At 41.3% G+C, this 19034-nt stretch overlaps 2 protein-coding genes across 3 annotated transcripts; one reads left to right on the forward strand and one right to left on the reverse strand.

The window, feature by feature from the left end:
* The first annotated feature begins 527 nt into the window (after positions 1-527).
* Positions 528-12051, forward strand: ilf2 (interleukin enhancer binding factor 2). The gene is made up of 15 exons (XM_046417847.1): positions 528-669; positions 1111-1170; positions 1529-1571; positions 2174-2278; positions 2612-2689; positions 6808-6910; positions 7903-7968; positions 8871-8987; positions 9878-9956; positions 10081-10168; positions 10349-10410; positions 10510-10624; positions 10914-11004; positions 11265-11425; positions 11830-12051. Exons 1-14 carry the CDS (start codon positions 665-667, stop codon positions 11414-11416), a joined length of 1164 nt encoding a protein of 387 aa, XP_046273803.1. The 5' UTR covers positions 528-664; the 3' UTR covers positions 11417-11425; positions 11830-12051.
* Positions 12052-12563: 512 nt separating this feature from the next.
* On the reverse strand, positions 12564-17060 carry pex11b (peroxisomal biogenesis factor 11 beta). 2 transcript variants are annotated; one of them, XM_046417848.1, is made up of 4 exons: positions 16721-17060; positions 15524-15639; positions 15241-15442; positions 12564-13702 (listed from the first exon to the last, which is right to left on the reverse strand). In XM_046417848.1, the coding sequence occupies exons 1-4, from the start codon at positions 16774-16776 to the stop codon at positions 13288-13290; spliced, it is 789 nt and encodes a 262-aa protein (XP_046273804.1). In that variant the 5' UTR covers positions 16777-17060; the 3' UTR covers positions 12564-13287. The 2 variants fall into 2 exon arrangements, with proteins under 2 accessions (XP_046273804.1, XP_046273806.1); XM_046417850.1 differs by lacking the exon at positions 16721-17060 and adding an exon at positions 15965-16697.
* Positions 17061-19034: the final 1974 nt, after the last annotated feature.

Genomic DNA, 19034 nt, shown 5'->3' on the forward strand with positions numbered 1-19034 from the left:
AAGCACCAGTTCTGATGCTCACAAGCCCATTGTAGACACTTTTGGCAGTGGACACGGGTCAGTATGGAATTCTGACTGTTCTGCGGCTATACAGCCCCAGATGCAACACACAGTGATGCACTGTATGTTCTGACGCCTTTCTGTCGGAATCAACCTGACCTTTTTCAGCAAATTCAGCTACAGCAGCTCTTCTACTGGATTAGAATAGCTCTTCTATTCAGCTTTTCTTTCCTTGGCCCACTTCTGGTAGGTCCTGACCACTATTTGTCTCTTGAGAAAGTTGCTCAAATCCTTATACTTGCAATATGCTTTCTGCTTCCAACACATCAACTTGAAGGACAAAATGTTTATTTGCTGTATAATATATCTAATATATGCCAGGTGCCATTGTAACAAGACAATCAATGTCACTTCAGCTGTCAGTGGTCATAATGTTACGGCTGATCGGGGTATATACCTATAATTTGTTCATTTGTTTAATTTTATTTATCATCAGAAGTAGTAAATGTAAAATTCCCCATCCATACTTGGACCAATTGGGGGCGGTAATGCACCATAAGTGCCATGAAACTGAAAGAAGAAGAAGCAGCAGCAGGGAAGCCGGGTGGAACGGTTTACAGTTCTTACAGGATTTTCACATTAAACGATCAAAACGTCGTACGCAATGAGGTAATTGTATTTCAGTACGCTTCAACATTAAATGCCTAGGTGTTTTACAGTTAAATACAAGAAAATGTTGATTGTAGTCGTTAGTTTCTGCGTTATGTTAGCTTAACATGAAGCTAGTGGTGTGCATTGTTTGAACACTGGCTAACTAACCTGATAGCAAAGTAGCGAATTCAGCTTTATTCCAAGTGTGTCTTGGCCACGAAGCGTGTTAACGGCATCATTTCTGAGCTGCAGATGAATGTGTACTTCTACACAGGTAATTCATCATCTGTCCAGTGGACTAACGTAACTCACATCGCGTAGCTAAGGAGCGAAGTCAATGAATGAGCCTGTAACCTACCGATGTGTATGGGTGCGATAGTGTTAATCATAACATCAGCTTTGACTAGCATCTGTATGTGAGCAGTCGCGACATGTTAACGTTACTGTGTTTGTGTTCAGAGGGGACCGCGGCAGGGGCCGGGGAGGCCGCTTCGGGTCCCGTGGAGGATTGGTCCAGGGGTGAGTTCAGCTGCCGAGCTCCTTTTCGCTTGTTCATTATCATCATTAACATTCATTCACATAAAACAGCCTAAGGCAGTTTGGTCAGGGTCATCATTCTCATCATGCTCATATACATCGATCGGCCACAACATTAACACCACTGACAGGTGAAGTGAATAAAATGAATTGGATCAGTGCAGTGTTCTGCGTTGGGTTCTGGCAGCCATGTGTGTCATGTGCAGGCAATTGTTGTGGCTCTTGAGAAATTGCTGAGATATTTTCGAAATGTGAGGGGCCGGCTGTTGAGGGGAACAGCCATTGCCAATATAAAATATATAAAATATGTAATGTGTGTTTTTTCTTCTTTCCTGTCTAGGTACCGGCCATTTGTCCCACATATTCCATTTGATTTTTATGTGGTGAGTTTATGTGGGTTGGGGTGGGGGGGCCTTCCAGCTTATAGGAATTTTCACTTCTGTGTTATACAAATATTAATAATAAAAAGTCAGCATAAACACAATACGATTCTACCCATTCAGGGATATAACTCTTAAAATAAGTAACTCAAATGTCAGTATTGCTACTGTGACCTTTTGATAATTCATGAGGAGCTGCAGGTTGTCCTTGTTTTCACTGAGCAGGCACAACTTGGACATAAAGAAGCCATTTTATTAATTCTGGATACTTTAAAGAAAAACTTAACACAACACTGAAAAGCAGCGTTTCACTGCTGTGTGGTTCAAACTTTAAGTCAGTTTCACCTTGAGTGTAGCCAGCATCACTTTTGGATGTGGTTGTTTATAGCCACAAGTGTGCTCTTGTTGCAACTGCAGCCACTACCAGCAGTGCTGTCTCGGGTGCCTGGATTACTATTATTCATCAATGCAGGAAAATAAATTACATTTTGTGTTCCCCCAAAAAACTGCTACAATAGTCTCCTGGTGTGAGTAAGCTAGTAGTAAAACAGGTGAAGTACTGAGCCGTAGTGTGTGTACAGAAACAGACTGTTCTTTATTACTAGTGTGAGATGGCCTTCCCCCGAGTGAAGCCTGCACCTGATGAGACGGCTTTCAGTGAGTGTCTGCTGAAGAGAAACCAGGACCTGAGCCCCACACCTGCAGAGCAGGTCAGTTCACAAGATACAAGATACAAGATAGGTTTATTTATCACACACACAATCATACACGGTACAATGTGCAGTGAAATTCTTTATGTCCCTGCTACCAGAAAATAGGTAAGTAAAAAAATTTGAATATTGTAAAAAAAGAATGCTTATAAAAAAAATAATAAAATAAAAAAAAGTGAAAATGTGCAGTATTTACATGAATAGTATTTACATCTAGTGCATGTAGTGCAGGTACTGACTGATAACATTCAGTCTCACCAGGTTTTGTTCATGAAGTGTGTTGTGTATGGTTACTGACAGAAACCCTGTTTATTGGTCTCTTCTTCCATTTAGTCCTCCATCTTGTCCCTGGTCACAAAGATCAACAACGTCATTGACAATCTGATTGTTGCACCTGGCAACTTTGAAGTGGTGAGTCATTTTTCTTTAACTGTAGCTAAAACCCTATGTGACTCGGGAATGTACGCATCATTGTCGTCGAGATCAGTGTGTGCAGTGTACCATGTCATTACACATTGTATTTAAATAACGCTGTATATGACAAAAGATTGATTTGAATCGTTTCCTAGATGATCAGACAGGTTCTCATGCTAAATTAACCAATGACTCCTTGGCCATCAATTTCCCGGAAAATGACGTCATTTATTCATTAATAGAAGGTCCAGTGAAACTTGCTGTGTGGCTCACTTATCTGTGACACCTTCTTGAGCCATATGTCAGTAACCACATTTGATAGTATAGTTAGGTTCATATATATTGGGATAAGTAAAAATTTTTTTTGGTATTTGGCCTCTGTACACCATCACATTGAATTTGAAATAAAACACTGGATGTGAGCGAAGTGAAGATTTTCAGATTTAATTCAAGGACAAAAGTGTAGTGTTAATCATTTACAGCCATTTTTATACACCCACCTATTTTTGGCAGCTCATAAATGATGGGACAAATGGCTGACAAGGTGTTTCATGGCCAGGTATGGCCTGTTCCCTCTTTAGCCCATGACAAATCAAGCAGATAAAGTTCTGGCATTGGTTCTGAGTGTTACATTTGTGTTTGGTAGCTGTTTACTGGAACACTCAACGTGAGCTCTGAAGAGGTGTCTACGCAAATGAAAGAGGCCATCATTAGGATGAAAAAACAAAATAAACCCATCAGAGAGATAGCAACAGTTTAACAGAAAAGATCAGCAACACCAAAAGGCTTAGAAAACCACAGAAGACAACTAAAGTGGATGACTGCAAAATTCTGTCACTGCTGAAGAAAAATCCTTTCACAACATCAAGGCAAGTCAAGAACACTCTTGAAGAGGTAGGCGTTTCACTTTCAAAGTCTACAGTCAAGAGACAGCTTCATGAATGTAAATATGGATGCTTCACAACAAGATGCAACCCACTAGTAATGCTCAAGAACAGAAAGGATTCTTTGGAGTAGGCTTGGGCGATTTTTCGATTTCGATTTTAATCGCGATTTATAATTAATACGATTAGAAATTAAGACACATTCGATAACATTCGATAGCGCACGCCTTCACAAAAAAAATCTCCAACGTTTTCACGGGCACGCGAGTAGCCAATCAAAAAATTGACGCACGTAGCCCATCAGTTTTTGAAGAGAGCCACCAGGTTGTGTGTACAAACATACACACACGGCCCGCTGTGGTGGCTAACAGAACAGAAGCATCTCATCAAAGTTTGCGGCAAAGATTCTATAGCGTAGTGGTTGCAGCCACTACGGCGTGTCTCCAACCAAACAGGCAAGACTGTATAAAAATGAGCGAAAACTCGGCTGGGCAGAGTTCTGCACAGCATTTAAGCCTCAGTTCTTCCCAGGAGGAAATCGTTGAGAAGAAGGGTCAGAAGGGCTCGGCTGTCTGGAGGTACTTTGGCTATTTGAAATCGGATAAACAACAGAGCAAAGTCCTGTGTAAAATGTGTAGAAGTCACGTCCCTACTAAAACAGGAAACACCCGCAACTTATTTCAGCATTTAAAACAATATCACCCATTAGAGCACACAGAGTGCTGCCAGGTCGGTAAAGCCCCCTCGACCAGCAATAAGAGGAAGGCTGATCAACAAACCATACAGTCCGCTCTTTCCAGCGCCATGGTGTATGAAAAAACATCGAAACGACACAAAGACATCACACATGCCATCACACAATTCATCGCAAAAGGCATGCAGCCAATTTGCACTGTCGAAACAGCCGGGTTTAAAAATCTAATGAAAGTGATCGATCCTCGTTATCAACTCCCAGGCCGCAAGCACTTCTCACAGACAGCAATCCGATTAAAAAAGAATGAAAAAATAGTGATTTCATGTATATCGTTTTATATATCGTTATCGAACATTTTGAACAAAAAAAATCGTATGATCATTTTTTCTAATATCGCCCAGCCCTACTTTGGAGTGATGAAACCAAGATTAACTTGTACCAGAATGATGGGAAGAGGAAAGTATGGAGAAGGAACGGAACAGCTCATGATCCGAAACATTACACATCATCTTTCAAATGTGGTGGAGCCAGTGTTATGGAACAGGCACATAAGGATGCCAGGGGAACTGGGTGACTGGTGTTTATTGATGACCTGACTGCTGATAGAAGTAGCAAGATGAATTCTGAAGTGTTTACCGGGTTTAAATGCCAAAAAAGCTTGTACTTGTCCCAAGATATCTGTATACACTGTATTGCCAAAAGTATTCACTCACCCATCCAAATAATTGAATTCAGAGTGGGGTCAGCGGATGCTGAGGTGCATAGTGCGCAGAGGTCGCCAGCTTTCTGCAGAGTCAATCGTTACAGACCTTCAGACTTCATATGACCTTTAGATTAGCTCAAGAACAGTGTGTGGAGAGCTTCATGGAATGGGTTTTGGATGCAGGTGCATCCAAGTCATACATCACCAAGTAGTCTCTGGAGTGACGAACCAAGCTTCTCCATCTGGCAATCTGATGGATGAGTCTGGGTTTGGCGGTAGCCAGGAGAACGGTACTTGTCTGACTGCACTGTGCCAAGTGTGAAGTTTGGTGGAGGGGGGATTATGGTGTGGGCTTGTTTTTTAGGAGCTGGACTTGGCCCCTTAGTTCCACTGAAAGGAACTCTGAATACTTCAGCATACCAGGAAATTTTGGACAATTCCACGCTCCCAACTTTGTGGGAACAGTTTGGGGATGGCCTCTTCACATGACTGTGCACCAGTGCACAAAGCAAGGTCCATAATGGATGGATAATGGATGAGCGAGTTTGGTGTGGAAGAACTTTACTAGCCTGCACAGAGTCCTGACCTCAACCAGATAGAACACCTTTGGGATGAATTAGAGCGAAGACTGTGTTCCAGGCTTTCTCGTACAACATCAGTGTCTGACCTCACAAATGCGCTTCTGGAAGAATGGTCAAAAATTCCCATAAACACAGTCCTAAACCTCCTTGTGGAAAGCCTTTCCTGAAGAGTTGAAGCTGTTATAGCTGCAAAGGGTGGGCCGACATCATATTAAACCCTATGGATTAAGAATGGGATGTCACTAAAGGCAGATGAGCGAATACTTTTGACAATATAGTCTATATAAGGCTAAGTTGTCCTAGCCTACATGCCACAAGTATACATGTATGCAGTTTTAATTTACACATTTATACAGTCTGTTTTGCCAACTGTCACTGTCTTGCTTTGAGCCTGGATTATGTCTCCATGTTTGTTTGCTCTTTGTAAAAGATCTGCTTGTCCATGTTTGCAATTGCTCATATGCTGTAAAGACCGGTTCTGTTATTTGAATGGATGCATAAGATCAAATAATGACAGGATATCCTAGGTTGAACTTTGTAATACCGGCCTCAGGTCCTGGATCTCCCCTGCTCAGCATGTTTTAGATGTTTCCCTAGCACGCCTGATTCAAATGATCAATTCATCATCAAGCTCTGCAGAAACTCAATAAGGACCCATTTATTTGAATTAGGGCTGTAGAAGCAGAGAAACATTTAGAAGATGCAAGATCAGTATTGAAAAACACCGTGCTTGAACATATGAAACTCTCAGCTTAACAAGGGGTCAGTGTGAACTGAAACATTATCAGGAATGTTTTTGAAACTGTGAAGTACACAGCTTTAGGTATTTAGAAACAATTTGGGTAGAGTCATAGTCTAGTTTAAGTATTTGCCAACTGGAATCAAAATCAGTAAACGAGATGTGGAGCCTGGTAATAGTACGAGCTATTTATGTTTATTGCATGTATGTTTCTCCCTCTCTCTCTTTCATCCTCTCTGTCCTGTCTACCTCTTCTTTCCCCCCCTTCACCCGGCCGACTATCAGCAGGATAGTTCTCCCTTGCAAGCCGGGTCCTGCTCAAGGTTTCTTCCTGTTAAAAGGGAGTTTTTCCTTGCCACTGTCTGCTTGCTCGGGGGTTCAGGCTCTGGTTCTCTGTAAAGCATCTAGAGACAATTTTGATTGTATAAGGTGCTATATAAAATAAATTGAAATTGAAATTAGTTGATAATATAGTATATTACATGTTAATGTTTTACCCTATGTTTGTTTATAGCAAATTGAGGAGGTGCGCCAGGTGGGCTCTTACAAGAAGGGCACCATGACAACAGGACACAACGTTGCTGACCTGGTTGTAATTCTCAAGATTCTCCCTACATGTGAGTGATAAGTAGGAAGTAATGTCATCTGCGAAAAAACTAAGTAAAGGATAGCAATGCAATAATGCAAACTGCAGCCTTGTTTATAAAATCACTACTGATGATATGTCTTTAAGGCTTTTGGATGTCTTTTTTATTTTCTTGTCCCTCAGATGTGATTTCATATTATTATTATTATTATTTCATATTGTTAGCAACTGATAAAACTAGCAGGATTATATCAGTGATGGGACTGGCAATACTTGTTATGTTGAGAACCTCATATTCTGAAGGCTCCACAACTGTACATTCTTCCATATGATGTGGATTTTTGTTTAATCAAACAAAAAAACTGAAACCAAAGTGTTCTCCTCTATGTCACTGAATCCCAAAGTTTTATTTTTGAAGTTTTAAGTTGATTTTTCTTTTTAACCTCTATATAATAGCATGTCAATCACATACCAGGGTTGGGTAAAGTTTAAAATACTGTGATACCTGAGTTTTAGTACAGTACCAAAATTAAGCCTCACTGTGTGAAATACAATACGAACATTTTTCTACCAGCTTCTTTTTACCTAAAAGAAGCCAGCAGTCTTAAAGATGTGATGAGCGGACCAAGCCACCACCCATAGTGTGTCTATTTCACAAGCTTGCAATGAGACTTAACAATTAACTATAATCCCTCACTCCGCTTCTGAATGTCAAAACATAAGCAGCAACATAAGCAGTTTTGCAGAAATAAATCCAAAACTGGCAAAATAATTAAACAAGACTGTAAACCTGACAAGATATAACAGGTTTCAATACCCGCTGCAATTGACACATTCCATTTATGTATCAAAAATGTATTAAGGTTTAATACAATACCCCATTGCCAAAGGTCACAGTGCCTGCTGGTCAGATTAAAGACTTCTGTGAATTAGACAAACACCTGGCTGGCTAAAACAACAACGTGCTTTATCCACAGGCCTTTGCAGTTTCATCTTTTTTTTTCTCTCTCTCTTTTAAAACAGTGGAGGCAGTTGCTGCTCTTGGCAACAAAGTAGTGGAGACCCTTCGCACACAGGACCCTACTGAAGGTAACACAGTCAGGGTGTTGCATTCATAAAAGATGGCCTAACATAAGTGCATGCTTTAAATTTAACATGGGAATCTGAGTGACATGAATTTCAGAATTGAAACTGAAAATAACCCAAGCCAATCTTTTGAAAACAAGCACATTGCAGGTATGGTCTAAAGGCTTTTTTGTAGAGCACATTGAACTAGACTTCAGTGTGACATTTCAAATCAATTGGATTTACGGTGTGACAGATGTGGCCTTTTGAAAATTGTATTTTTTTGGCTGTAATACATTGTCAGTGTCGAGTTGATTGGGTTCATATTTCTTGGGAAGCGCCTGCACATCGTTTTCAAATATTACACACACGCTTCTAGCTCATTCCAGCATTACCTACAAAGAACAATAATAAACCAGCACAAAAACAAATCAATGTAGACATTTTCTCAGCTGTCAGTCATCATGTTGATTCCCTCTTTTATAACATCAGGTAACTAATTAAAACCAAACTTATCAGTAAAAGAAACACTTGAACGTTTATCACTGTTATCCTCCTTTATATACAGTCAATGGTGCTGAATAGGACTTCATGGCACATTCATGTATACCATGTAAACTCAGAAATCAATACTCCAATGGCCACAAGGGTTGTTTAAAGCTGGAAGGTTTCTATTTTTTCTCTATTTTCCTTTGTTGAAATACAGAGGACACTTTTGTCATTAGTTTCTTGTTCTTTCATCACAGCATCTTTAGGAACTGGATGGTAAAATGTTGGCCTGTGGAATTTTTTTATCTACCACTCACCTTCAGAAAGTTAATTTTGAACAATGTTGTTCAATCAGCTGGCGACATAGCATTGTACCTGATGTAATGTGTCTGATGCGATTCGATAGGCGGCTGACTGTCTGTATCTTCTGGTTTCAGTGCTGTCCATGTTGACCAATGAGACAGGCTTTGAGATCAGTTCAGCTGATGCTACCGTCAAGATCCTCATTACCACTGTTCCTCCCAACCTGCGCAAGCTGGACCCTGAGTTGCACTGTATGGGTTTACACATAACACATACACGCACACTTACACTAGCCATGGAGAAGGCATCTCCCTGGATTCATTTAGGAGTAACAGCACTGAGCATGATCTACAAAGTCCCCAGACTGAGTCTAGCCAGGGACCTTGGTTGCTTTCTGTTCTCCCTTATTAACTGTCCTCTCTCTACCGTCTGTGATGAAAGCATGAAGATGCCCAAAATACTTAAATACTTGTTCTTAGCAGGAAAACTCAGACCATTATGTTCTGTTTAAATGGGAAACAAACTACCCATGCATGGGTAGCTGAAGCCACCAGAGCTTCAGGTTTGCTCGCAGTGTGTCAGTGTCTTGCCACGTAAGCTGCAGCTATTTACACCCACTGTTTCCTTCTGTTTTGAATAAAGTTTTCCCTGCTTAGAAAATTCAAAATTTCTGGCTTTGAGGTTCACTGCAAAACATTCAGCCTCAAGGGGGCACCACAACCACTGATCAGCCACAGCATTAAAACCACTGACAGGTAAAGTGAATGATGTTTGACAGGACCCAAAAGATCAAACATTCCAATGCCAGTGACCACAAAATACACCCAGAGGTCCTCTGTCCTTTCCCCTGACACGTCACAGCTGTTTTGACAGCACAAGTCAAGTCAAGTGGGCCTAAAAAAATTTTAAGCAGGTGGTTTTAACGCTGCGGCTGATTGGTGCATGTGCTATAGGATAAAATTGCTTGTCCTGCACCAAATATGTAATCAAACCTGATGAAACTATGTCATCTTTCCACTGTGTTAATTCACGCAACTCTGTTGTGTTTGTAGTCCAGCCTGTAAAAATGAAAGACAACAGTTGTCTGGCTCTGCACTGGATGGCATTGCGCAGGCTAATTTTATTATTGTTGTTTCTTTAGTGGACATCAAGGTACTGCAGAGTGCCCTTGCTGCCATCCGCCATGCCCGCTGGTTTGAGGAGAACGCCTCTCAGTCAACGTGAGGAAATGTCCTTTAACTGCCCTATGCTGGGTTCTGTTACCAGAGTTGATCCATGTGTATTCACCACCACACAACATGCTCACCTGAATTTCTTAACTTCTTTGATGTTGATAATATTCAGGGTGAAAGTGCTGATCCGCCTGTTGAAGGACCTGAGACTGCGCTTCCCTGGCTTTGAACCCCTCACTCCCTGGATCCTGGACCTGCTGGTAAGAACACAAGTCTACTGCTTCACACAAGTGAGCGAAGTCCTGTCATTTGGCCAGATAAAAATGAACACCTGTACCTGTGACTGCATATACATCAAGCCTTGAATGGCATACTAGGTAAGTGTTGTATACTGGTACATGTACACCATCACTGATGGACTGGTGTCTACTCTGTTCCAGGGCCACTCTGCAGTAATGAACAACCCATCCAGGCAGCCCCTGTCCCTGAATGTGGCCTACAGGTTTGTTCCCACTCAGCTTCTTTTTCATTTTGAGACAGTCTCTATAGATGGGATATTTTCTCTAAGCCTAATGTTGGACTGCATGTTTGTGTTTTGAAGACGTTGCCTGCAGATGCTGGCTGCTGGCCTCTTTCTGCCTGGCTCTGTGGGGATCACTGACCCCTGTGAGAGTGGAAACTTCAGAGTACACACTGTCATGACTCTGGAACAGCAGGTATGTCTGCTCCTGTCAATTTACTGCAAGCCTTACAGAGAGCTTTTCTACTCTTTTATGATGCTTATCTGGGGGGGGGGGGATCCTGAAGTTCTGTTTGCAATGGTGTAAGAGGCAGTGCACACTGGAAAATATATCACACATCTAGACAATTATGTCCTGTCAAAAAATCTATAATGTATCATACCAGTTTGATTTAAAAAAAAAAAAAAAAAAAAAAAAAAAAAATCAAGTGTTGCATGAAGCAGGTGGCATGCGATAGTGTTGAGTTTGTGTGTTGTGTGTGCAGGACATGGTGTGTTTCACAGCTCAGACTCTGGTGAGGGTGCTCTCTCATGGAGGTTACAGGAAGATCCTTGGCCTTGAAGGAGATGCCAGCTGTGAGCTACTTTCATTCTTCAATACAATAAATAAAGACAGCTTTCCTAATTATAGCAGACAGATGGAAAACTCCGCTTGGTAACATGCTCGGACAATGAAAACTCTTGAGCATAAGGTTTATAGAATAGACGAATATGTAGACAGCAGTAGCCTCAACTTTTTCTCTCTGCATTTTTGTGTCCACACAGGACATTGAGTTGGACATTTACAAATTTATATTATATAAAACGAATAAATAATATTTATTGTACTGTTGCAGACCTGGCAACAGAGATGTCTACGTGGGATGGTGTGATCGTCACTCCATCAGAAAAGGCTTATGAGAAACCCCCAGAGAGGAAAGAGGAAGACGATGAAGCTCTGGAGGAAGGAGGAGATGGAGAGGATGAGAGCATGGAGACCCAGGAGTGATGAGTTCAGGTTGGAGCATCTCCACATTGTACTGTCAACAACACAGAAGTTTAACGATTCAGATATTTTTACAGATATATTACGTTTCCATGAATAAAGTAAACCTTGATTTATCTTTGACAAGCCACATTACAGCTGTCAGTTTGTTATTGTGTTAATCAGTTACAAATACAAAGAGGACAACAATCAGTTTTGTGGCTATCAAATAGTCAGTGTGATCAAAATTGTATGGAAGAAACAATGTCTTTATAAAGATCAGTTCACAAAGGAAAAACTTCCCCTTATGGTATTTAGGCATAAATACTATTTTTTTCTTTTTGTTGTGTGGCTGAGGCTGAGTTCAGTCATCACTGTACAGTAGTTTGTGTAAGACTATCTTGGATCCATATTGTACTTGTTCTCTCCTTTTACAGAGAATGATGGTAAGCTTATCGAAGAAGTCCTCTCAGCTGGGCCACGATGTGTACATTAGATGTTACCTCAACAGAAACACCAGCAGCTCTGTTCCACCTGACAGTCACTGCTCCCCTGGCCTCATTTGTTGTCGCTTTCATTGTGTTTTCAACTTCTCTTTGGTTTTTACTTTTCCATTTGTAACTAACGTCTTGAATTAAACCTTTTTTGTTTTTAATTTAGCTTTGGTCCATTATTTATACCAGAATAAAGCAGACAGATGAGTCAAAGCTGAAAGTTGTTCAAAAAGTCCTGTCACAGATATGCTCTTTATTATAGGCAGCAATGGTCCACAAAATCAATTTTGTGAAACATTAAGTTAGATTTGAAGACACAGTATGTAAATGGGTGTACATTTTGGTTTATACTGTGTAAATATTTAGATTAAGGTTCCCAAACAAAACAAAACAAAACATTTTTTACTGCTGAAAAGTGATATGGGTGATAGGAATAGTTTTACTAATGGTTAAGGAAATGTCTTGGCTCTCAATTTGTTGTATGTAATGATGAAAAGTACAGTCAGAATGGTAACAAAAATACAGGCAGTGATTCCAGGTTAGAAAATATGTCTTATGCTCTATTTATAAAATATATACCTTTAGTAAGTTCAAAAAAATGTAATGTTGACAATATTAACTTGCTGGGTGTAAAGAGGTCAAGCAGGTGCAAATCAACAACAACAAAAACCCCAACATGATTTACTTTGATCAGTTTTATTATTATTTAATTGGTTCCTAAACCTAACCATTTCTAGTATGTATCTTATAGTAAGCACGTCCTGTAGCTGCTGTATCTTTGCAGATAGAGATGCTTATTTTAAAGTTCCACATCATGGCTCTCATTCCGAGTGGCTGCCAAGCTTTCAAGACAGCAGGTATTCTTAAATATGAGCTAAGGTCTATGCTGTGACACAAAACTGTCAAAAGAAAGGGGGAAGTCACTGCTAACCTTACTATGGGAGGCCCTTCTTGGTCAAGCTGAAATTCTTTTTATACTGACCCACTGAAGAAGACCACCTGACTATCTGGTAAGTTCGCATTTTTTAACGTTCTTCCTGTAAAGAACTGTACGTACTTCTCAGACTGAAGTTTCAGTCTGTCGCAAGATTTTGCTGCAGGGATGTGATATGCATGGATGAAGGCTAGCTTTATCTGAGTGGGAAACGATGAGGACGCAGTAGGGTCTGTGCAGCATCACTACACTGAAGCTCTGTCTAGACATGGGTCATACCTTTTCAGGGTATCAATAACCCACTTATTCTGAGGATATCTGAAGTATTTGGATTCCCTGCCGCTTTTCCAAAATGTAATCGCAGTACATCAGCAGCTGCTCTTTCAACAAAATGATCATTTCGTTAACCCTGTTAGTGTCTGATTTCAGCCCTCCTTAAGGCTCTTCCTTCCAGCATGTATCTGGGATCATGGTTTGAGTTTCAGCCAAGGGTGGACCATGGTGAGGATGGAGAGGACAGAGGAGGTCAGACCGCAGGCCCCGACAAAACCTGACCCTGTAGAGTAAATGCTCAGCCGGTCTAGTGGAATGAAGATATCACAACTGTTCTTCAGCAGGTCCAATAGCAGTGGTGGGTTGCTGTACAACACTGTCACCAGCAGGTGGAGCCGTCTACGGAGCCACACGAACATGACTGGCAAGGCGTTGGTAGCTGAGGCGGCAGGTGAGGAAGGAGAGGACAAGTGGCCAGCAAGCAAGGTGGTGCTGGGCTGCGGTGGGGATGTAGATTTGGCCGCTCTGCAACGCTCTTCATTTTCAATGAGAAGGTGGAGCTCGTACACATCTCGAGTCAGGTTGAGGATCAAGGCAAATAGGTAGTACCTGCAGATGTCAACCACATAGTTTGTATTAACTAAAGTCTGGCCCCAGAATACAATCATATGAAAATTAAATGGTCAACCAATGTTAATTTTCAAGAAGTACAAAGATGGACATGAGAGGGTTATAACAATGGGTATAACGCTGTAGTCCAGAAATTTCACTGACATGAAAATGAATAGCTTTCATTCTGAGTCAATACTATGCTCTGAGAGCAAATGTAGCTTTTCAATTTAATTTATTTCAATTTATTTATTTATATAGCACCTTATACAATCAAAATTGTCCCTAGGTGCTTTACAGAGAACCAGAACCTGAACCCCCGAGCAAGCAGACAGTGGCAAGGAAAAACTCCCTTTTAACAGGAAGAAACCTTGAGCAGGACCCAGCTTGCAAGGGAGAACTATCCTGCTGATAGTCGGCTGGGTGAAGGAGAAGAAGAGGTAGACAGGACAGAGAGGATGAAAGAGAGAGAGAGAGAGAAACATACATGCAATAAACATCATAAATTACAAAGCACAAACATGTTGAGCTGGTTTAGCCTGCCTTTACAATGGTAATCTTATGAAGACAATGCTATCAAACTGACACTCACTGGGCACTTACACCTATTTATTCATGCAGTTATCTAATCAGCCAATCAGGTGGCAGCAGCGCAATGCATAAAACCATGCCAACAAAGGTCATGAGTTTCAGGTAATGATTACATCACCCATCAGAATGGGGCAAAAATGTCTTAGTGATCGTAGAGGGTTTGACCATGGCATGATTGTTGGTGCCAGACAGAGTGGTTTGAGTATTTCTTTAACTGTTGATCTCCAGGGATTTTCACGCACAACAGTCTTTTGAGTGTACTCAGAATGGTGCCAAAAACCCACAAAAAAACAGTGTATGGCAGTTCTGCATACAAAAACGCCTTGTGGAGACCACATCATATTCCACTTCTGTCAGCCAAGAACCGAAAGCTGAAGCTACAGTAGGTACAGGCTCATGAAAAACTTAACAGTAAAAGACTGGAAAAATGTAGTTTGCTCTGATGAATCCCAATTTCTGTTGAGGACCAGTGATGGTAAGGTCAGAATTTGGCACCAACAGCACAAATCCATGGATCCATCCTGCCATGTGTCAACAGTTCAGGCTGGTGGGGGTAGTATAATGGTATTTAGCCACGTTCTAATGACTACTTCCAGACAATGAGTTCAGTGTTCTTCAGTGGCCTCCACAGTCACCTGATCTGAATCCTGTAGTACACGTTTGGAATGTTGTAGAATGAAAGCTATGCAACTTGAAAGTTCTGCAGAAATGATGTCAGACAATCATGTCAACTTGGATCAGGATCTCAAAGAAATGTTTCCAACACCTTGGGAAATCTACGCCACGAAGAATTTAGTCTAGGTGTTCCTCAGTGAGCGCATGTCGCTGTGTAATTAAAGTTCGCAACCTACTTTTATGTTTGATTGCACAGATTGTTGCTTTGGATGCAACTGTCATTAAAATGTGCATAGTGAAGAATTTGAAGGAAAAAAAAGACAAACTCTTACCTGAAAGATCTTTGACTCCATTTGTGCTGGTCCAGTCTGGATATGACACCTGTTTTCCCAGCCCACAAGACATTGTCACAGGCAAAGTACATGGCTCTGTTGAGGTGGCTGATGGTCAGGCAGAGCCTCAGTACACTGTCAGAGAGGTGTATGGCCCTCTTGGCAGCCTCTAGCGCCTCCACAGAGTTTCCCAGACGCAGCACTGTGAGACACAAACACATATCAGCCACAATCCTTCAGCTCTGGTGCTCGGAAATAAACTCAAGCTGGTTGCTTCACTCACACTTTCTTGTCAGGCTCATGTGTGCTTCCAACTGACTGACAGTTTTGCGAAGTTCAGCTGCTGCCCCGCCCTTCTGAAGAGTGTAGCCCAGCAAGCTGCAGGCATACTGAGCGGCCCTGTGAGAGCAGAAGACATGCTTATTAAGCTGGCCAGACGGGTGAATTCATAAGGGGGCTCAGGAGAGCAGTCTCCGATACTCCAGCTTGATGCAGATCTATCCATATCTCTGTGTATGTGTAAGAGCCAGTAAGAAATGTCAATACACAAAGAAACAGCATCTGCACTGCATACCACTGACCAGAAAGAGAACGCTGACAAATCGATTTTTACATTGTAAAATGTCCTGCAGAGTATGCATCTTAGCTACTTTAAAAATCATTTTAAAAAAGGATCTGTATCGAAATTGTTGCTTATATGATTTATATTAAGATGCTGACATACCATTTTCAGATTTATAGAACTCCATAGAATCAACATCAGTATCGGGCTCATGACTCCTGTATCATCAGGTAACAGTGAAACACCTGACTTGAATGAGAATAACAAACTGAACGGTGTATTACCAAGCAATACGACAGTGTTAGCAAGGTATGTGGAGCCGAACGCAAGGGTTTCCCATGTCATGAAGGTGGCCTTTTTTTAACCTGGCTAGATCACCATGGCAAGCTATACTGCGCACCTGAACTAGTCCGATGGAGGTTATTTTCAAAGTTGCAGATTAAAATGGCTAAACAGCGCTGCCTTTGACTAATACCAGCGCATTATAGAGCTCTTAAACTTTATCAAATACATTTAAACATTATATACACGAATCGCATTCCGGTAAAGCAGACTCTGGCAACAAAGCTGGACGAAGAATAAAAAACGTCACTAAAGTGGTCTACAGTGCATTCATCATTGTTTTTTAAGTGTTAACATCACCTGAAGTATACTACTTCAGACTACTTCTACACCCGACAATCAAAACAGTCCCACAAATCAATGATGGAACAGACTGGTGTGGAGCACCTGCCACCTCATCTGTCAAATAAAACATATTCAGTTCAGCCGATCGTCAGTTCATTAACCCAGAAAACAGGCGAGTTAGCTAGCTAAAGAGTGAACTTGGAGTAATGTGCGTTAACTATAACAATTTTAGTTAAAGTGTGATTTCAAAGAACACTGTTAACCTAGTGTTAATAAAATTCGTGACATTACCTAAAAATCCTCTCCTTGGCTTGGCTTTGAGCGTTAAACCGAACCCAAGAGTCCATACTAGCTTGATGTTCTTGGCCTGTAGCAGCTGCTCGGTAGTTAACTTAGTTATCTTCCAACCCGTTCACCGTTACCTCTTTATGTTAGTCACTCATGAGCTGCTAGTTAGTAGCTAGATGCTACTATTCTATGGGTAATGTCCAGTGTTTTCCAATCTTAAAGTTTGAGGAGTTTTCAATAACATCAAAGCTCATGCATCGATTTACAATTTCGCTTTCGTCGCACACAGATATGACACCTTTCACAGCTTCTTCTTCTTCTTCTGTGAGGTTCAACGGCAGCTTGCGTCCTTACTGTTGCATTACTGCCATCTTCTGGAGTCATTTAAGAAAGCCCACCAGACACGTCCTGCCTTGACAACATTTCACCTCCACACCTGCCTCTGTTATCCCTGACCTTACCAATCTCCCTCCTCCTTGTCCTTTCTTTTTACAGGATATTTCCTGCAGTTAGAAGTACATGTTGGTGATACTGTTGGCGGTACAGTCACAAAGTCACGAGTTGCATGCTTTCCTAACGTGGAGACTCAGGTTCAGGTTACCATATCCTATTCTTAGTCTGGCCATTACAGCCTTTATTCCAATGCAGCCTCATGCACTGTAGTTGTTTGTTGTTGTTTTGCCTCTTGATCCCAGTGATGTTGCCATTCTATTGATTTTTTCCATACAATACCCATTCCTTACAAGTTTGAAAGTTTAATTGCAATGTCTGTATTTTCTTTTTCAACCATTTGCTAACCTAGTTTGTCCACTCTCTTATTACCCATGACACCTACACTCATGAATGTTTCCATAGCACCTTGTTTAATTACTTGTCAAGTCAAGTCAAGTCAACTTGATTTGTATAGCCCATTTTTACAAGCAATTTGTCTCAAAGGGCTTAACATAACATCAGCAACATCCTCTGCCCTTCGACCCTCACATCGACTAAGGAAAAACTCCCAGAAAAACCTTTAACAGGAAAAAATGGAAGAAACCTCAGGGTGAGCAACAGAGGAGGGATCCCTCACCCAGGACGGGCAGACGTGCAATGGATGTTGTACAGGCAGGAAGGCAATTAACAACATGAGAAATGACATTACTAAAAAGATAAGTAAAACAAAATTTCAACTGTTTAGTTTCATTTTTGATACCACCTCAAGATGGTTTTAGCATTTCACAAGACTGAAATTATAATGAACTGCTGTATCATTCATGTATGTTTTATGTGCTGTTGAAAATCACTATCCTATCAATTCTAATCAGTCCAATTTCGGCCCGCAGGGAGAACCACCCCGCTGATAGTCAGTGCAAAAAAGAATGAATGACAGGCAGATGTCAACAGTAGACATTGGGTTGGTCATAGAGCCGGCTACAGTTCAACATGAAGATCTGGATGGAGAGATACCTGCAGAAAGATACAGAGAGAGAGAGAGAGAGAGGGAGGGAGAGACACAAGACTACGAGGAGCACTGGACACACAGTTAGTGACATAAAATAATGAACTGCATGTTAATCTGACGAGGGGAGAGGATAGAAGAGGAAAAGGAGGAGGGGAAACTGCTTGGTGGATCATGTTTGTGTCCCCCGGCAGCATAGGCCTATAGCAGCTTAGCTATGATAGAGATTTAAAGATTAATAGTCAGATCTATTCTACCTGTGGCTATATAGCATGAGGTGAGTGAAACTATGCCTACCAGCCCTACACACTTTATTTGGTGCTAACTATATGCTTTACTAAACAGAAAGGTTTTAAGTTTAGTCTTAAAAGTGGAGGTGGTGTCTGCCTGTCGAACCCAGATTGGCAACTGGTTCCACAGCAGGGGTGCCTGATAGCTAAAGGCTCGTCCTCCCGTTCTACTTTTATGAATTCTGGGAACTGCAAGTAAACCTGCACTCTGTGATCTGAGTGATCTATTGGGAATATATGGGACTATTAGATCCTGCAGGTATGATGGGGCGAGTCCATTTAGGGCCTTATATGTAAGTAGGAGAATTTTAAAGTCTATTCTGAGTTTTACCGGAAGCCAGTGAAGAGAAGCTAAGATGGGGGAGATGTGATCCCTTTTACTGATTCCTGTTAAAACTCTAGCTGCTGCATTCTGGATCAGCTGCAGGCTATTAATAGAGTAATTTGGACATCCTGACAATAGTGAGTTGCAGTAGTCCAGCCTAGAAGTAACGAAAGCATGGACAAGTTTTTCAGCATCACTCTGAGAGAGGACGCTCCTAATCTTAGCAATATTACGGAGGTGAAAGAAGGTGGTCTTAGAGGTCTG

Source organism: Scatophagus argus, chromosome 17 (genome assembly GCF_020382885.2).
Source record: "Scatophagus argus isolate fScaArg1 chromosome 17, fScaArg1.pri, whole genome shotgun sequence".
Classification (NCBI taxonomy): domain Eukaryota; kingdom Metazoa; phylum Chordata; class Actinopteri; family Scatophagidae; genus Scatophagus; species Scatophagus argus.